This window comes from Pseudopipra pipra, chromosome 12, assembly GCF_036250125.1.
Source record: "Pseudopipra pipra isolate bDixPip1 chromosome 12, bDixPip1.hap1, whole genome shotgun sequence".
Taxonomy (NCBI): Eukaryota; Metazoa; Chordata; class Aves; order Passeriformes; family Pipridae; genus Pseudopipra; species Pseudopipra pipra.
In genome coordinates this window covers 792091-811418 of record NC_087560.1, presented here as the reverse complement: position 1 = coordinate 811418, position 19328 = coordinate 792091, and the positions used below count along the sequence as shown (strand labels likewise).

The window sequence follows — 19328 nt, the reverse complement described above, 5'->3', positions numbered from 1 at the left end:
CTGTGCTCTCATCCATTTGCTTTTCTGGATCAGACTCTCTAACAAAAGCCTGGCTCATGCCTTCTGAAGCCAACTAGATGTTTCCTAGTCAATAATTATTTCATTGTTGTTTTAAAGCACCTTGTCTATTCCTCCTTTCTGCTTTCTTTCTCTTCTTCCTTCTCTTTCTTCTCTTTCTCCTTTCTCTCCTAACTGCATCCTTTTACATATTTAGGCAGAATGGTACAAAACAGATGCATTGAGATATTAATGGGAATTCATGGAGATAATACACACCACACCTTATCTGCCACTACCCTCATTCCCTAATTACTTAGAATCTAACTTGTGGTCTTATGGCTTTTTTCCTTTTCAAAGCTTGTCTCTCCTCCCTGGACCTGCTCTAGGCACACTTGCCATCAGCAATTATCCTTTAGGATCCCACCAGGCCTCTAACCCAGGGTCTGCTGAGGACCATCTGTTCTTTTCATGTGCCTTTCTACTGATACCAAAACAGTTTCCATCTGACTGCCCTGTGCTTTGCACAAATAAAAACCTTTCGGGCTGCCGCTTCTAAAGTAGATTTACCTTCAATCACCATTTATTAAATCTCTGTCCATTAAAAACCATAGCTTGCAGAGTCTGTGTGCATTAAGCCTGATTATAGAGTCAGTAGAGAAGAGGGAGGGGGACAGCAGTTTGTATCAGTGTATTTCCTTGTTTTTCTGCTTGATTGGCTGGCTGGTAACACTTGGGACAGGGTGCACATCGGAACAGGAATCTCATTGTTTGGCTTTGGTTTTGTTTTATGCACCTGTCTCTCTTTTTATTTTAGCTGTAACTTAATGATTGTTGGCTTCAGGAAAAAAACTGCTCAGACTACATGACTAAAATCATAGTTTTCTTTGGTGCTGGGGTACTAGTTCCCTTATGGAGGGTAAAGGCCAGGGGATTAAGAAAGGAAAAGGAGGAAAGTTGGCGGGTTCCTTACGGAGGATGAGTGGCTCCTTCAAACGCACTTCGTTTAAAGGCTCTGCATCTGGATCACAAAGGGTAAGTCTGCCATTTCCCAAATAGTACAATCTGAGGGAAACAGCTGGAGGCACTGTTTGCCCCTTTATTTTTATAACAGCTGGTACTGTTATAAATGGGAACAATTCCTTTTCCCTCTGTGCTCTTTTAAGTCTCAGAGGTATCATTTGTGTTCTTTGCACTGGTTCTGGCAATGGATCTTATTCCTGTTGTGGGAGTTCTTTCACAGGTTCCTCTCCTAAAGATCTTTGGGTTAAATGTCACTGTACTAGCCTGTAATTATTCCTATCCATAGTCAAAATCATATACTTAGTGTTCATGCCAAATTTCGATGCAGTAAATGAGAAGACTGGTAGGACGTAGACAGGATTTTGATGTGATTCACTGAACTGTAGCAGTCAGATTCTATGAGAAATACAGTTTGTGGTTAGAGCATTTGCTGTGTAGGTTATGAATGAAAGAAGAAAGGGGGAGAAAGAAGACATGAGATGATTGATTTATAGTGTATGAGCTCACTGTTGTTATCATTAGCTTGCATGTAGTAGACGAATATTGTGAGTTTGTTTCTTCAGTTTTCAACTGTGAGGGGAATTCATATACATATATTAAAAAAATCCATGAATTGATAGATTCTTTTGCAACAAATATAGACTAACTTCAACTCAGGATTACTTAGATTCCAGCTCAATTGGTCTTTTTCAAACTGATTCCATTCAAATAATGAGAAATAGTTTTTGTCTACTCTTTGAACCCCTGTAACCTTCTTACCTCTAATTTCTGCTGATCCTTGTTACCGTGTTAGTGTCAGCTTCTAATTAAAAGGGTGAAAGGAACTTTGAAGAAACATAAACTGAGAGAAAAATGTCACACAGGAAGCTGAGTATGCAGGTGACTTGCAGCCACTCTCGGAATAAAGTGATGTACAGTGAGGGTTGGTATGTGCTGGCTGTGGGGCCTGGGCCTTTCTCTGCTCAAGGGATTGTTGAGCTGCATGGAATGCCCACATTACAGGCCCTGTTACAGACACTGGTGAAAAAGTACTAGATGAAAAAGGAATGTTTCAGCTGTAAGTTCCTTGGCACCAGGGCCAAGCCTAAACATTCAGAATCCAAATGGAAAGTGTTTGCGGTGGGTTCAGCTTTTTCTCCTCTGATGGGTATAAAGCCAAGTGGCACATTGAAATGTCAGCTAATACTCAGCAGCAGTGTTGCTTCATGTAACTTTTCCCATTACTTGCACAGCTGCTTCTTAGGTGCCTCATGGCTTTGCCCAAATAGTGTGAAAAACCAGGCTGTCCTCCAAGAATCTGGAGTTCCATGAACAACTGTGTATTTCTTGCTTTGTCAGCCAGATGGCTTCTAGTTCCACAGGCTGGTAGTGTTAACTTTATTTATTGAATAATACAAAGAAATAATGAAAAAGAAAATTGAAGAAAAGGATTGCATCTTTAAAATGTTGTTTTGTAATTTAAACTCACTTGAAAGTGGCAAATCAGAATAGTAAATCCATAGTGCAGGCATAGTGCCCCAGGTGCAGTCAGCATTTTTTTTTAACATCCCCAAGCCCACTTTGGTACTGCATTTTACTTCTTGACTGGAGTTAGGTCAGAGTAAAATACACACATAAAAATTGATTGATCTTGTCCCACTAATCCCATGGGAAAGACTAGTTAAGTGAAGGTAAAAGGAACATAGTACAGATTTTGTTTTTCTTAACAAGATTTGACTTCTTATTATGAGTAAATTTTGCCTTTTAAAAGCTTTAAATTCCTTTCATGGCTTGCTTATTTTAGTCTTCCTAATTCTTTCGGTATTTATTTGCTTTAAGGTTCATTTAAAGGACAGAAACTTTACCTTTCATGAAAAAAATGTTATTTCTAGAGTTGATTAGAAAACTGTTTTTAGGCTTATGTAGTCAGCTGGGAATGCTACTTGTGCTAGAAATGATGTCGGTTGACTCTTTGAGGTTAGTAGCACACTGTCATCACTCAGGCAAGTGGAAGTGCTCATCTCTGAGAGCAGGAAATCTGGGCATTGTTGTGTTCGAAAATGTTTTGTATTGAATGTAAACTTTTGTTAATGATACAGCTGAAAACGGGAATTGAAACTGGTCATGAATGTGTGTGCTTTGTAGGGGTGTAGTGCTTTGGGATCCATCTGGAAAACCAACACAGGAAATGGTTAAAGCCATGGGATGTAGCTAAACATAGGGCTGTGAAATGTAAAATTTCACCTACTGCTCCAATCTTTTTTCCCTTTTGCCATTCTCAGGGACGGTTTCCTGAGGAATGGGTACCAGTGTGTGATCCTGGCCCATGATTTTAATTTCCAGTTCTTATTGCAGTAGTGCTGAGTCCCAAGAGTGCTTGGAATGTCTCTCTGCCCAGCTCCCTGCTCAGCTCTCCTGTGTAGCCCCCTGGGTTTGGCAGCAGTGCTGTGGAGGAAGATGACATTTTATTTCTTGAGTGGTTTTACAAACCCACCCACTGATCCTTGCTGTGCAGTTAAAGGTGTTATTCTCTGCCTCAGCAGAGAGTGCTCTAACTGACATGTGGAACCTGAGCTGTTTGAGGGGAGGAGTGTGCCTGTGTGTGCTTACATCTGTGTTTGGGGGTTGTTTCCTGTAGACATCTCACTTTATTAAAAAAGGAAGCAACTTATCTGGATGTACATCACTGGTCTGTCATTCCGACTAATGGGAATTACTTCAATTTGCTTTTCTAGTACTAAACAATGCTTTCATCTCTGCTTACTGTCTCCATTGGCTTGATCTAAATGTCTTCAGGATGTACCTACCATGACTGATTCTCTGTTCCTCTGAAGAGAAAACCATTTTATTGAAACAGCTTTACTCTGCATTTATTTCTTCTTGCCTATAATTCTTTCACGCTTGTAAATTCTCTGTGATAATCTGCATAAGGGTATATTCAGTACAAACCTTCCAGATGCTCAGATTTAAGCTTTTATAGAGCCACCAAGATATTTTATCAGTCTTCTTCCTGGTTATCAAACATGGTGTAACAAATAACAGTAATATCAAAAAAAATAAATTTTTTAGAATATTACAAAATATTTTAAAGAATATTTTATCTAAATACATTAGAAAACTTTGAAATCCCAACAGCACTATTATAGAAAGTATAATGGATTTTTTAAAAAATTTTTAAGCTAGTACAGTATTACCCAGTGATTTATTGGAAATGCTTTGATGGATTAAAAAGGAGGAAAGATTATTAGACCTTCAGACTACTGCAAATAACTTGTCCTATGTTTTGTAAATGACCAGACAAACCAGTGATGAACACATTCTCTTGGATCAGAGAGAATTTAGCTTCTAGACAGAAAACCAATTTTTTCCCTGCAAGTCACTGTTTTGATCTGACTTACCATTCATTATGAAGTTTGAAAATTAGTATGAAATCCCTTGAATTTAGTTGCAGTTGGTAAACTGTATGTTTTATGTGCTTTCTTATTGTAATATTAAACTTTGAACAGGAAAAAAAAGACTAACAGGATGAATTTACTTTCTACTCCTCAGCTGTTTGTCAAGAAGCTGTGATTTCCTTCAAATTACATACCTTTTGATGGTTTATAAAAGATTAGGCCATAGGTATGTTTGGAATTTTCCTGGAATTGGTTAATACTGCAGTTATGGTTAGATAGATCACTTGGTACCAGTGAAATAATTTTTATACACATTCCTCTTGAGAGTTTCACATTTTTTTCCCTCAAATTTCTGCTGTGATTAAGAAATTCTCTTTGTGCAAATATTTTGGCTAATGTCTCAGTGGCTCAAGAGATACAACTGTATGTTTTCCATTTTTAGGAGTCAGATGAGTGATGGAAGTAAAAAAACAACTGCGACATAATAAAATTCATTTCTGAGTACATCAGAGCAGGTTCTCCCTTAATGCCCCCCAGAAAATCAGGGCAATAATTAAACTGTCATCACAGGTAGATTTGGCCAGCCAATCTGAATAGCAATTGGAAATAGAGCTCACAATTGGCCAAGTGAATTACAAAGCTTTTGTTTTGCTGTGACATGCCATGCAAAGGAAGAATATCAGGATAGAAGAGGATTTGTCCAATTTTAATTGTAGAACCAAAAGATTCTCCTTGACACGTCCATGACCTTTTTCTTGACACCCTGTAAGTTTCTTCTCAAGCCAGACATGGTCAGGTATGGCTTTTAGGAATCTCTTTGTCGTCAGGAATTGTTCCTCAGGAGCTGGGTGTGTCCTGCAGGAGTGAGTTCCCCGCACAGCTGCAGACACGGGGCACTGCGGCAAAGCCCCTCTTTACGAGTCAGTGCCTTGCAGACCTGCAGCAGGAGCAGAGGGTGGGTGTGCACAGCGAGTAATCGTCTGTGGATGAAGGAAAGGTTCCCACACAGGCATGGGAGCTCGCTGTTCCAGGTGGGACAGGGCCTGGGGTCAGTGGCAGGACTCCTGTGCTGTACAGTGTCACCCTCACGGACCCTGCCCGCAGCGCTGCTGCTGCCACTGTGACATCGGGGGGGCTTCCAGCAGGGTGAGAGTCATGGCTTTGTGGGAGCTTTCTGACATTCTTAGTTTAAGCCCAAATGTTTGGCAAATTTTTAAAACTAATGATAGCTGCTACTTATGAGGAACGTTTATGTATCTCACAGAACATGTGTGTGTTGGGCCAACACTGCCTAAACCCCACAATTTACAGCCAGTGCAGACTGTCCACCAGCAGGACAAATACATGATGTGACTTTTGTACAGAACTTAGTGAACAGAACCTTACTGGTCTTTTTCATTTCAGGCTCTACATTTGTAGAATCTGCCAGGGGTGATTCAGATTCTTTTAATTTAGTCCTTAAAACTGAGGTGAAAAACATGGGTAGCAGGGTAAAGGAAGAGTCAGAAAGCATTGAAAAAGAGACATTTCATGGGCAATGTGGGGGATTGCATCACCAATTTAACTTCACTAGTTTGTTGCTACTTGGTGAAATTGGGCAAATCACTTTTCCTCTGTTTCTCTTCCGTGTCTTGTCCACTTTACAGAAATAGTTTTGTGTTGTATGTGGATCCCAATCTCTAGTGCAGCTTCTGTGATCTACACTAATGGAAAAGTTAGAAAAGCTGGAGCTTGTTAAAACTAGTCTAGTGTTCCTCTGATATCTCCCCACTTCAAGCATCCATTTAAATAAAAAGTAAGCAATGAGATAAACTGCTTAAAGACTTACATTTGGACCCCAGTTTTACCTCCTAGTATGTATGTTATTTTTTGTGTTGCCAGTACTTCTGTCTGCCCTGTGCTTTTGCCAGCTGTTAGCAGACAAATTATTGACATTAAGCAGCTGAAGTGTCAGTGTAGGGTTAGCCACCTGTCCAGTTTGGAGATGGGAGAAGTCCTGTTGACAGGCATTAGCAGGGTGCAATGAGAAAGGCAGTTTGTCCTGGGAAGTGGCACGAAGATGAGAGGAAACAGCAGAATGTGAATGGACTTATTTCTGAGGAGTGGAAAAGGCATCGAAACCAATGTTACATAAGTAATAACTGGTTTGTCAGCAGGTGAAAAGGGAGGTAAAGAGGATTAGAGACAGGTAGTAGAGACTGTGAAAGGCAGTTGTATGTGCCAGAATGCCCAGGCTAGAGGCAGGTTCAGACAGTGCTGTGGAGGCAGCAGCTGACCAGCTGAAGCAGATCAGGTTGCCCAGACAGAATACATGAGAAAAGGGAGACTCTGAAGGACTTCAGCAAATCTGGGGAGAATGAAAGAGCAGTTGTTGCTGAGCAGAGGCTGTGCAGATTGAAGGAAGAGTGAGAAAACAGTGAATCACACTGCCCGAGACTGAGGAGCTGCTTCTCAGCATTGAGGCTGTGCCATAAAACTGGCACACATATAGTCTGTAAGATCAATCTAACATCCAAAGGAGTTAAAAACAAATACACAGTGATGAATAATTGCAACGTAGTTAGACAAGTCTTGCATTTAATGAAACAAAGAGACTGCAGGTATGGAGAATGTAGATTTTTTTCTGTAACTGTGACAGCTGATTTCCCTGCTGCAGCTGGTGGTGTCTTATCCAAAACTCAAGAAACTGATTAGAAGTTTGTTCTTAATGGTAATCTCATAATCTTTAATGGATATTATTGGCCTTTTCTGCCAGTAATTTTACTTTTTTGGGGCAACATGAGACTTTTTGTGATTTTTAATAGCATTCCACCAACATGTGATCCAATAGGAGTTTCTCTGGAGTGTGCAGATGCAGTGATTTATGAAGTGTATCCAACAATTAAAGCAACTGTTCCTCCAAAACCTGGCTCGCCTAACAGGTTTTTTATACTCCATTAGAAAATAATATGCTCACAGTGTTGATTCTGATTTGTTAAAATTCTGTTACAATCCTAAATCTGCCTCAGTAAGTTTCCGTCAACTAGATCATATTAGAAGTTTTAAACTGGATGCATTCCCAGGTACTGAAGATATTGCATGGCCTTGAACATTCCAAAAGAGAACATTCAGTATCACCAAGACAATATACTTGTTCTTTTGATGTAAATAGGAAGCTACAAAAGCAATTTTTTACAGTGACAATAAAAATTAACTAATCAACTGATTACAGTGACAGTGTCTCTGTAAACGTAAGTGCCTTAGATTTTAAGGATGAAGTTGAATATAATTTCACTATGTCTTTGTTATCACCTGCTTTCTTCAACCTCTTTGTGAAGGTATGCTGTAAAACAGTATCAGTTTGTATGATGTCCTCTTGGAAATGACATGAAAAGGCAGCCTTGTTCTATAAAGATTAATCTCTAATAATAGCACAGTAAAAGATGTAACAGCTGGTATGGATTAATATTCCTTAATATCTACTTTCATGTGATTAATAGCTGAATGGCTTAAGCCCCTACCCGTGGAAAGCAAGCAGTGGTTACTAAGCTCTTCTGAATGTACTGTTTGTAATTTTTTTAACAGAGTAGGCATTGAAATGTTTTTCATTTTTTTATTTCCAGTGTTCTTAGTTGACTTTAATTTCCCTCCTTCTCAATTTTTCTGTCACAGGTCATGTATTATAGATCTTCTTTCACAAAAAAGAGAGCAATAAGTTGTTCAAGGGTTCATCCTCTGTTGTTTTTGATACACAGAACCCAAGGCAATCATTAGTACTAATACAATCTTTGTCTAGTTTTATATTTTTAGTAGTGATTTTTATATTATATTTTTGCAAAAGTAAAATCTCTGTCAGTTTTGAACTGAAGAGTAAATGGTAAATTCCAAGGCTTTTTAGAAGATTTGATCAGCGTCTGATTAGCTGGATCAGTGCTCATTGCCTAGGGTGTGCTGTTTTGAAATTACATCTTAATCACTTAGTAATTTACCTAGGTTTTATTAAAGTTTGAGTCCTCTAAATATTTTCAGTTATAGACATGAATTTGCTTATAAAACTGAAGATTGCAAATCCAGGTGGAAATCAAGGGTACTGCTCATGAGCTGACCAGGTTTTTCCATTTAATGTCCTGTTGTAAGAGGTGGTGCTGGGTCACACCAGAGGGCTGTGTTGCTCAGAGCTGTAGCAGCACAGTTGAGGCAGTGCTGCAGGAACAGGGCAAAGGTGTAGCTACTGTCCCTCAGAGTTTCCTCCTATACAGTGATGCTTCAGGTGTGGAACAGGAAATACTGGAGGGGTTTTATATGGAATTGTGTTGTTGCCTTTTAGTCATCACAGATCCTTCACCAAGGAGTTCTACAGCTCAGCTGTGAATTGTATGAAAGCTTGAGCTTGTAGCTTTGAAAAACAGTTTTTGTGTTTGGGTAAGATTTCTTTAACCCGATCCTTAGTATCTCAAATTGAGAATCTTTTAATTTTGCTGTTGAATTTTGTGTGTGCTTTTGTATTTAGTTCTAATTTCATTTTACAATTGTGTTGAGCCGTCCTTGCAACATGCTGATTCTTCTCGTTCCTAGAAGTGGATCAGACATGGTTTTGTTTGTATTTGTCAGGCCTAGGTTTGAACAGAGCGCTTAAAAGGTGAAAAGTCAGTGTGTTTTCCTAAGTCATTGGCTCTGAGCGCTGAAACCACCGACATGACATGACAGGACATGCCTTCACCAAACACTAAGTCTGGCTGTTCAGCAGTGTCTTTCGTCTTAGAGAATCCCAAACTATTGCATCAGCCTTCTGTCTTTGGAAGAGTTGATTTACCAGAGAAATGCCTCCACCTTCTCAGAAGGATCTTGCCATCAAGTAACACTAATTTCTGTTTCTGTTTTAGTGATAGCTTTGCTGTTAACTAGTTGCTACGTACAGATCTTCATCTGGTAAACCAAAGGGCTGGGAGAAGGAGGATCCTTGCAGGACCCAGGGGCAGTGGGGCTCTGTAGAACACTAATCTCATCTACAAGTGTGTTTGGTTTTGGTTCCCCACACGCACACACACAGACCCGCCCCAGTGATCCCCATGGCCAGAGTGCCTCTTCTCTGCTCCTCTGCACCGCTCTGGCCTCCTGGTTTCTGCTTCCCCACCCATGGCTGTGAGCAGCTGAGGCAGGCTCTGAGTGGAGATCCAGCCTTCCATGGCCCTGGATCCTGATGCCTTGGGGCCTTTGGAAATACGGGCTCATGCTGGGAGCCAGCCCGAGGAGCAGAGCCGGGCAGTGGCTGCCTTCCAGGAGCTCTGCTCCACTGGCTCTGCTCGTGTTGTGTTTGTGTGTCACACTCAGGAAATAACAGGAAGGGAAATAACTGCCTTGTTGGAAATATACTTGTCATTAGTGTCCCACTCTGGTCTGTGGCCTAGTTAATTTTAATCATTACTTCCCTCCCCCGTAATAAATCCTATGGTATTAACATTTTGCTATTGGAATAAATAAAACCACTAATGCAATCTCTGATCTTTCTGACATTCACCTGTGTCACTCAGTGGGATTTCTAAGTGTTTTTTGATTTAAATTACAATGTCCTGAAGTTAATTTTTCAAGCACTGAGGGAGCTGAGCATAGTAGGAGGCATGCACAAGGGCACAACTGAACTGCTTCAATTTAAGCTGTTAGTGCCATTTTCCATCCTCTCTGGCCTCCAGCTGCTGAGGACGTCTGCCTTAGACCTTTGGAATACCAGCCCTGGGGGGATGTCTGTGAGACACCATGCACCTGAACTGGTGCTTGACTCAGCATTTAGAAAACTGAGCAGTTTCATACTTTCTTTGGTAGAAAATAATGTGAGCTGGTCCCCACTAACTCCTGTTAATCTTATGGGTCTAGTTCATTAGCAAACTCTGCTTGAATCAAGAACAAGAGCAAGTCAGTATGACTGGCTGTCACCTTGATTTTTTTTCTCTGAAAGGAGAACAGAAACTACGGAATTTCCATGGAATGGAGACTGGGGCCATGTATTTAACTTGGTCAGAACATTTTGATTTTCAAATAATTGTCATGTTGATAAGGTAAAATATAGCACTGATATTAAATTTTCATTAGTTAATGCATGTCAGTATGAAACTTCTCATTACTGCTCTTCAAAGTGTTGAAACAGGTAAGTGCTTTTGTTTTCTGTGCACAGGCACACAAAATATCAAATTCGTTTTACTATTTTGCTAGAATACTAGTTAATTTAGATCAAATTTGAGTAATTTACGGTGAAAATATACTAGTAAAACTTTTCTGTGTCAACCTGTGTTGTCATTGCAGAAATGCTAGATAACACGTGTCTTGAAAGAATAGGGAAACTGGGCTGCAAACCTGTTTTGTTCCTGTGCACAAAAAAAACAAAGCTGTGTTCAAGTTGCTTTCTGGAGCAATAAGTAGAGAAACAGAGAAACTTGAATGAGACAGAGACTGTTTGCAGTTGAAGCTTTCAGTGATCAGAATTCCCTAATCCCAGTGCCACTGACAGGCCCTGAGTTCACATATTCTAATCACTCTGAAGGAGGGGTGATTTCCAGGCTTTCTGGCAAAGTTACACAACATTCAAAGCTGATTTCTTAAAAATACTGTGTGGGCTTAACCTTAAGCAGTGTTTAAAATTACACATTATATTTTGGTGTTGGCTGTATGCAGCAGACATGACTTCTTTTCACCAACTGCAGTGCTTTTACATTGCTGTTTTAATTTTGCTACACTGGGATCTGTAGCAGGATTGTTATAGTTTAAATTAAACTATAGTTGTTTATACAGTTATTAACAGGAATTATCATTAGAGCATTAATCAAATAACTGCTATGTGAATGCCCATTATTTCCTTAAGCCTCCATTTGATAAATGGCCTGATGAGCCTGGGAAAACTGTAGTCATACTTTTGTGGAGCTTTTGTAATTACCAGCAAAAACCAGTGACCTTTCCCCTATGCTGATGAAATCCATTACTCAGTTATACAGGACAGAACTTAGCAGCTCTCCTTCTGCTATGTTCAATTAGAAGCTGACACAGATTAATGTCCAATATATCCCCTAGATGGATGCTGAGATTGGGAAAAAATGTAGCAGCCATTTGCATTTTCCGGATTGGGCTTTGTGGTTTTTTGGGTGTGGATCTGGAGGGTCTGCAGTAGTGAGTCCTTTCCCACATGGAGTGTGTGCTGCAGAGCCCAGGGGAATGGACAGGACCCAGCTTGGGCTGCTCAGGAATTGTGTGTTACCCATGGAATGCTGCAGCAGTGGGTGTGGAGCAGCCTGCTTCCAGGGGAGCAGGGCAGTGTTTGTGCTCTCAGGACACCCCTTAACCAGCCAGTGCTGGGGCTGGGGAGCCTCCCTGTCTCCCAAAGCAGCAACGATGTGGGTGAGCAGAGGCTTCCCAGGCACCTCTCGGACATTGCTCAGACACACCCACACTGGTTCTGAGCGCTTTCAATCCCAGTTTGGGGGGTAAGGCAGGTACATATAACTGAGCATAGGGCATGTCCAGCTGCTTTCAGTGGGTTTATGTGTCTGCCCAATATTTAGGTACCCTGCCTGACGAAGTATTTGAGCCCCTGCTTTGTTGATGTAAATGCTATTGGAAAAAGTGTCCATTGCAAGGAGAACTCTCCACCCAACCACATTGATCAGTGTATGTAAGATAGCATTTAGTGCTAGTACAACCTCTGCTGGTGTTTCCAGGCTCACACAAGGTGAGTAACAGTAGATCAGAATAAGAAAATGTCACCTTCCCAAGAAGGTCTTGGCCTTCATCAAATTAATGATTTAGTCTTTAAACAGTCAGATGCACTTGGATTAATCAACCACTAGATAGAGCTATGCTCTATAGAAAGGACCTCGCTATGAAGTATTACATTGAAATTCAGTTTTCCCTGGTAGGGAACCAAAATAAGGAGTTGTTGTACGGGACAGATATGACAGGAAGTGTCCTTTCTCCAAGGTGCAATAAAACCCCCCTCCACCCTTAATTATACAGTAAGATTATGAATCTTTTCTGAGTGTACCTTATAATGAGACTTCAGTGAATAGTCCAATCTAATCCTATACATCAATTATTAAATAAGGCATATCTTTAAATTACCACAGCAATTAATTTTTAATCAAGCAGTCATCATAGAGCTGTTTTATCATGACTGTGGACAGGAAACTTGAAAGCAAAGTTTGTATTACCATTTTCTTTTTTCATTTCTTTTCCCTCCCTTCCCTCTCCAGTGCTGAGAAGTGCTCACATTTTGATCAAAGGGTCATAAACATCAGAAAAATGAATTACTTACAATACTATCTAATATAACTCAGCACAAGATTGCTCTATTTAATACTTTCTGTATTTTTTCCAATTTATGTAATTTATAGTGCTAAACTTACCACTGAGACGTGTTTATTATAAAAGACCCTTAGCAAAACAATGAATGATAGGTTTAGTCTTTTTACTGTATGTAATATTTTGTTTGCCAAATTTGTATTGAACTGGTACTAAACTGCAGTAAATGCATTAAGCTTTGGAACACAGTGTAATTCATACTGAAAGATGTGCAGAAGTTGTATGGAAGTTGAAAATGTGTGGATTTGACAGCTTCTGCTGGCAGCGAGTACTGCTGTAAGAACAGGATAAAACCAACTTCCCTGCAGTAAAAAAGTTGTCAGTGACATCCTGTGGCTTTGAGCAGGGACAGGCACAGCCCAGACATTGACTGTACAGATTATTCCATGTCTGTTCTGGCAGGGGGCCTCAGCCATGAACAGAAAGAAATACATCTTGATATAACAATGAAACAATTATCTAGAAAATTCTTACATTTAGTTTTTCTATTTTCACTTTTTCGTTTACTGTGACTGAATTAAGCAGAGTTCTTAATACATGCTTTTTCAAACTCAAGCAAAATTTTTAATAGCCAGTATTATGAGCATGTATTTGATTCCATTTTGTTCTCAATTCTTGCCACTAAAATGGCACTCAGCCTGCTGATTGAGTGGATTTGTGATTCTTTCCAAGGATCAGCCATGGATTAGTGAAGTACAGCTGGTGTGTTTCTCACGCCAAGTAGTTTTGGCACATTTTTTTTTTCATTTTTAATGTCCTTCTCAAAATAAATCCTGCCTCCTTTTCTTTGCCTTTTCTAGGATTTCTTCTTTTTCAGTAATAAACTTCATCTTTCATCAAACTGTGTGTTAATGAGACTGAGCAAACAGGCATGACTCTTTACCAGAAAGTGAATTTAAAGAAATGTTCTTACTTTAGTAAGATTCTTATTTAAGTAAAGTAAAATTCTTGTTTAAGGAGTCTAACTCAGTAGTTAGTGAAGCGAGGTTTTTAAGCTGCCAGTCTACAATGCCAATGATCTCAGCAAAAGGGTGGTATATAGTAGTGTATAGGTTCTTGAATTGTAGAACTCATGGGAATCCTGGCTAATAAAGCTGTCTTCCTTGTGTCATTACTGGAACTTGTGTTCCATATCCACCTTCCATTTAAAGTTGCAGACTAGTAAGTTTAGTATTTCCACCTTCATGTAGAGAGCTATCAGAGTTTCTGAGCATCTTAGAATAAACTGATTATTTAAGTGTTTGTTGTGGGGTTGTTTGGGTTTGGTTTTTATTACCTCCCGTAGTCACAGGCTGACCCACCTTCCCCTCTGTCAAAGATGGTACCAACCAGGGTAAACACTAAAACCTGCCCTCTGGTCTGGCCAGCAAGCCCTGCTGTGCTTGGCATATGTCAAGTCCTTTTCACCCGGCAGTACACAGCATTCAGGGAAGAGACTAAAACAGAGGTATTTATTCCTGGGTTTATTGTTCCTCACAACTTTAGAAACCCTAATCAGTTCACTGCCTTTTGTATCTCTGGTGGATACAAATTCATTCAGATACATACAGCAGTGCTTGCAAATATTTTCTGTTACTTTAGTTCTTCTTTTCCTTGCTGACTATAACTATACATCCGGGTTGTGCTTTTAAGGACTTGTAACTTCTAACACCAACATCTTTCAAAATGGGTTTAGGTATGTAGGCTATTAAATCCATGTCAAGGAACCCATGAAAAAAACCCGCCTGTTTTTGGGAGCTATGAATCCTTCCTATCTCCCACTGAGTAGTGCAGAGTGAGTAGTAGTTTTAGAAGCTCTGGAAAGGTCTGGAAACTGAGGGATGTTTATTCAGATACTTACAACATTTTCTATCCAAAAACATGTCCAACATCTTAGAATCAATTTGATTTCCTATCATTTCAAGTTTTATTTTTTTCTGAATCAGAAATTTGTAATAATGAATTTAGGGAAGGATTTGTAGTACGTCTTTATTTAAAGTGACTTCTCTTTCAGCTTTCTATGTCTGCTAGTTTTGCACAGTTTCACCACAATACAAGTCAATGTATCAAATGTTAATTATTTTGCTCCCCATGTTAAAAAACCTGCCTGAAGAATAAAAGCAACCGAAACTTAGCAAAAAATTGCACTTCAGCCATCAAAACATGCAAATTCAACATCTTTATTTGCAGATTTTTCAGCCATAGTACTGTTGTTCCAGGTGATTGTAGAAACTTCTGGAAACAATCTAGGTGGAGAGATGCATTTGGGAATTCCGAGTCATTGATTCATCCCGTTCAGTCAGTGCTGCTCTGGCAGAATCATGGGCTCCGTGGGTGGGTTCTTGCAGCAGCTGTAACTCAGCAGTGACACTGCTTTAGCAGGGAGTCTGTGGGGATGGCTCCACGGGTGGAAAAGCAGCACATGGGCCATTCCTGCTGCCATCGTCAGCAGCATTCTCTGATCTCTGAGGGATAAACAGGAGTATTTGTAAGAATGACCATTTTTGCTCTTAAAAGCAGTAAGTAGATTGGATGGATAATAAAGAAGACTAGTGACTTCCAGAATATCTGGTTAGTATATTCCAAGGCCCTGTAAGCCTGGTCTCTGTGTAGATATGTGTGCTCCATGGAGATTTCAGTATGGTGATCAAGCTGTTTGAATCTTGGCTCCTGTTTTAATTCATTTACAGCGACAAGAATGTGCATTTACTTCCAAGATGTTCTGAAGTGGCATTTTTGCACTATTCTCTTTCTGATACAAAACAGCTCTTTTTTGGAGAAACACACAATAACTTACACATTTAAGTTATTCACAAGAACATCTGTAGAGAACTGTTCCAAATCCCACCTTTCCCTGTTGGAAAAGCGAAGGAGGTGTTTGGTCTATGTAATTCAGCTGTGCAGCAGAGCTTGTTGAGTTACAATCTGCTTTCATCAACTCCTGCTTGTAGCTTTGGATTCTGCATCTGTTTTACTCAGTCTTGCATTTCGGTGCTTGAAAGCATTGATCATAAGCCTTTATTTTTGGAAGGACTCATTTAACCTGCAGGCTGTAACTGTAAAGCAGGCCTATTGCTTTCTTGTTCATAAAAAGCACAAAGTACTGAATGTTTCATGGGTCTTTTCCCTGACAAAACAAACCCGTGCAGTGGTGCACAGATCTGCTCACTGATAGTCCTGAAATAGCAGGCAGTACTTTAAATACCGTGCCTATTTCCTAGGCTACTCTTGTTTTAGAAGGCTGTTTTCTTTTCCCTGTACTGTTCTTGAATGGCTGCTGGGGGAAAAAAAATAAAATCTCATGCTAATGCTTTATGCCAGTGAGCTGCAGCTCTGTAGTAATCAGAGCTTCATGGAACTGCACATTCAGCAAAGTTGAACAGTGCTGAGAACACGTCCTGAGAGTGCCCAGCTTAGCCTGAGCTTTGCAACTGAAAGGCACAAATCATCTTACCTAATCTTTCATGGGAACTTCCAGCCTGCAAAGCCAATAAAATAAGCACACTGCTGCTCTCTACTACTCCATGAAAAGGCGTTCTTTTATCTTTAGATACTGCTAAAGTATACCTATGTAATTTGTATAGATGCCTCTATCCGAAGTGTGAACAATGTAGTAAAGAGAGTTATGCAATTATTCTGAATTATTCTGTGCAGTGAATAACACACGATCAGTACCTTTATGAATGAAAAGAACAGGCAAGCCACTCTGTGCAGAGCAGAAAAGGAGACATGATGAGGGAAGAGTGTGTGTTCATTAATGTTTATAATGCAACGTGTGCAGTATCTGTAAGACATCGGTTTGGTTTCTGGGTTTTTTTTATTACTTGTCCCTGAGTGTTTCTGTGTCAAGTCAGATACCAATATAAATAAAAACTTCATTTATTGTGAATAATGCTGATAAGGAAAGACTAGATTCTATTTAACTATGGAGTTGCTGATGCTGGCTCTCTACATGCACTAAGAACTGACAATATCTCTGTGCCTTCCTTTGTACTGACCCTTCTTAAACTCCCCAGTGGGGCTGGATGCCCCTTGACAAGGATCTATACTCTCTTGGACCTGTTCAGGAAGCCATTCAAGAAGAAAAGGAGTGCTTCATTTCAGGACTTTTCAGAACTATGATAGTTTGGGGATAGAAGAGGATTCAAGACGAGTAAACTCCAGCCTGTATCTGTCGAACCAGAGTCTTATTACCAACCAAGCCAGGAAAACAGTGGCAAGCACTTCCAAGGACACTGAGATAAATGCAGTGTGATGCATGGAAGTACACTTGGAAATTTTCTTGGTTTTCAGAGCTATAAGATAAGAGACTTACATTTATCAAGCATAGCAAGAAGTCAGTATGCAAAGCTTTTGTATGACTTTCAGTAAAAGAGAGCCAGTGTCACACTAGAGAAGAAGGTCCTAAACAAGCCCAGGTAGCAGAAACTTTAGATCAGTAACAGGCACTCTCTCTCTCCCTCCGTCTGTCTGGTTCTCTCTCCCTTTCCATCTCCCCCTTTTTGTTCCCTACCACCCTTCCTTTTCCCTCAGAAAAGGGAGGAAAAGTGGTAAGAGGAGTGCTACAAGCCTTCACTGAATGAACAAATACCATAAGAGTTAATGTATTAATGAAAACTGGTAAGTGTAAGGTCCAAACAGAGTGTACCCATGAGCTCCTAAATGGAAGGGAAAGCAAGCAGGAAAGCCATCTAAGAGGAATTCTCATGACTTCCAGCCAAAGAATATTGTTACCTGAGAGAAACATACTCCAAATATCTCGAGCACTGCAATTCTATAAGTGTAACTTGTTGTGGTATAGATTTGATGAAATATGATAAATATTCCCTCTTAAAAGACAGGCTAAGGAGGTTGATACATACTGCACATTCCAGCAGGATTATTATGGAACAGGTCTCAGAACAGAGATAATGCCCCAGATTTCATTCTGCCACATGAAAGCAGCATAGATGTGATTCCTACAGCTAAATTACCAGAGGATTTCTAAATGTTTTTAAAAGTGTGTATAATATGTTGCACATGTACTTTAATCCATACATATGAGGTCTGTATCTATGCTTTGTGCTTTACAAACAGAAAAAAAAATCTATCTGCCTTAGCAAGCTCTGTCTCAACAGCAGGGCAGGATTGGAAGCTCAGATCAATGATTTCCAGCATTTACTTTGTGCTTCCACATCTTCAGTGGTCACATCTCACATTAGATCCAGGAGGGTACAAGACCTTTTGTGGTGAATCTGGATTCCTTATAATCTGTTCAGATAAAATTACAAGAGTCAGCATGGAAGTAGGTATATGGTCAAGTCTTCCTATATAGCACCCATTACAGAGTTTCATTAGAAAATCTATTTACTTATTTTCAGAACTTCTGCTTTACTCTAGAACTGCGTTCTATGTTTAATGAACTTCCTTCACATGCTAGACAAGTCAGAAAAGCAGTCTTGTGATGGGTATGTCAGCAACACTAAGTGAGAGGATGAATAGAAACATTTCTTTGAACTCACTTCTTTTTCTCTTTTGCTAAGAGAAACAGCTAAACTAATTAATTATAAAGTCTTCCATTGAGAATAAATTAATTTACTGCAAAATATACATTTGTTCAACACCAAGTTCAGTTTTCCTATCACTCTCAGTTGTTGTTTTAACAAACCTCTGTTGATTGGACTTGATCTTTTTTAAGTATTTTGCAGTTAAACCTGTGTGGTGAAGCAGCTGGGAGCTTGTGCTGCTGCTCTGTTGGCCACCAGTGACAATACCTCTCCAGCTGGTTTTGTGGTGGTTCGTGGGGGGCTCTCTGTGGCTCTTGCATAGCCCTGTGGCAGACTGGTAGTAAAGCTTAAGCTCAGCATATTAATTTATATAGAGAATGGCATTAAGGGTTAAGCTTAGGTGTGCTCTGAGCTCTGTTTATGTGCCTGTTGCTAGTGTACAGAATCACCAAGTAGGTTGTTACCACAGTCTTTACAGAAGGAACTAATAAAGCCTGGGGCTGCCATGTTTAAATGTCCTATCCTCTATGAAAGACAACTTGATTATCTTGAACAGGAAGATAGAAGATTGTCTATATAAATTTTCATATTGACTTGCAAAATCTATGACTTCAAGGTGAAATGATGGAATTGTAACCCACTCTTCTAAGTGCCAGTCTGAGAAGAATATTGGAAATGCAAGTTTAAGGGGTAAATTATGCACATGTCTTATGGCATCTAATGAAACTGAGCATTTATTCAGAAACATTTGCATTTGTCCAGCCACTACCACACTTAGCAGAGCAAATACTTGCATGAAAATGTAAAACTAAGTACACTAGGGAGAAAATTCCTAAATTCTTTTTCAGCGGTCATACAGCTGAAGATTACTGAAGCTAAATAAGATTTAGAGATTTCCTCCCCTTCCCAGTAATTCTTAGAAGAATTATTAACCTCAGAATCTCTCTAGCAAGAGTATTTGCTGCTTGCTGGCATTTCTGCTTTAATTACTGGGGGAAACATAATGCATTTGACAAAGCTGAAAGCTGCAGTGCCTCAGACTGTTTCAGCAACTTACTGTGCATTTAATTCATCTTAACCCATGTATTGGTCAGCAAGACCTGCATTTAGGACAGTAGATTTCTAGTCAAATGTCCCATGATTTCAG

General features: G+C 39.8%; 1 protein-coding gene across 6 annotated transcripts in view; it reads left to right on the top strand.

Annotated features, from left to right (window-relative positions):
• Positions 1–19328, top strand: part of TRPM1 (transient receptor potential cation channel subfamily M member 1) — a 95726-nt gene that overhangs the window by 19871 nt on the left and 56527 nt on the right. For 2 of the 6 annotated variants that reach the window (XM_064668288.1, XM_064668287.1), the window contains exon 1: positions 685–1032. The exons of the other annotated variants lie outside the window; for them this stretch is intronic. In XM_064668288.1, coding sequence (XP_064524358.1) covers positions 910–1032 — 123 coding nt within the window. In that variant the 5' untranslated portion in view covers positions 685–909. Of the gene's footprint in view, positions 1–684; positions 1033–19328 lie in introns of those variants that run through there. 6 annotated transcript variants of the gene reach the window in all.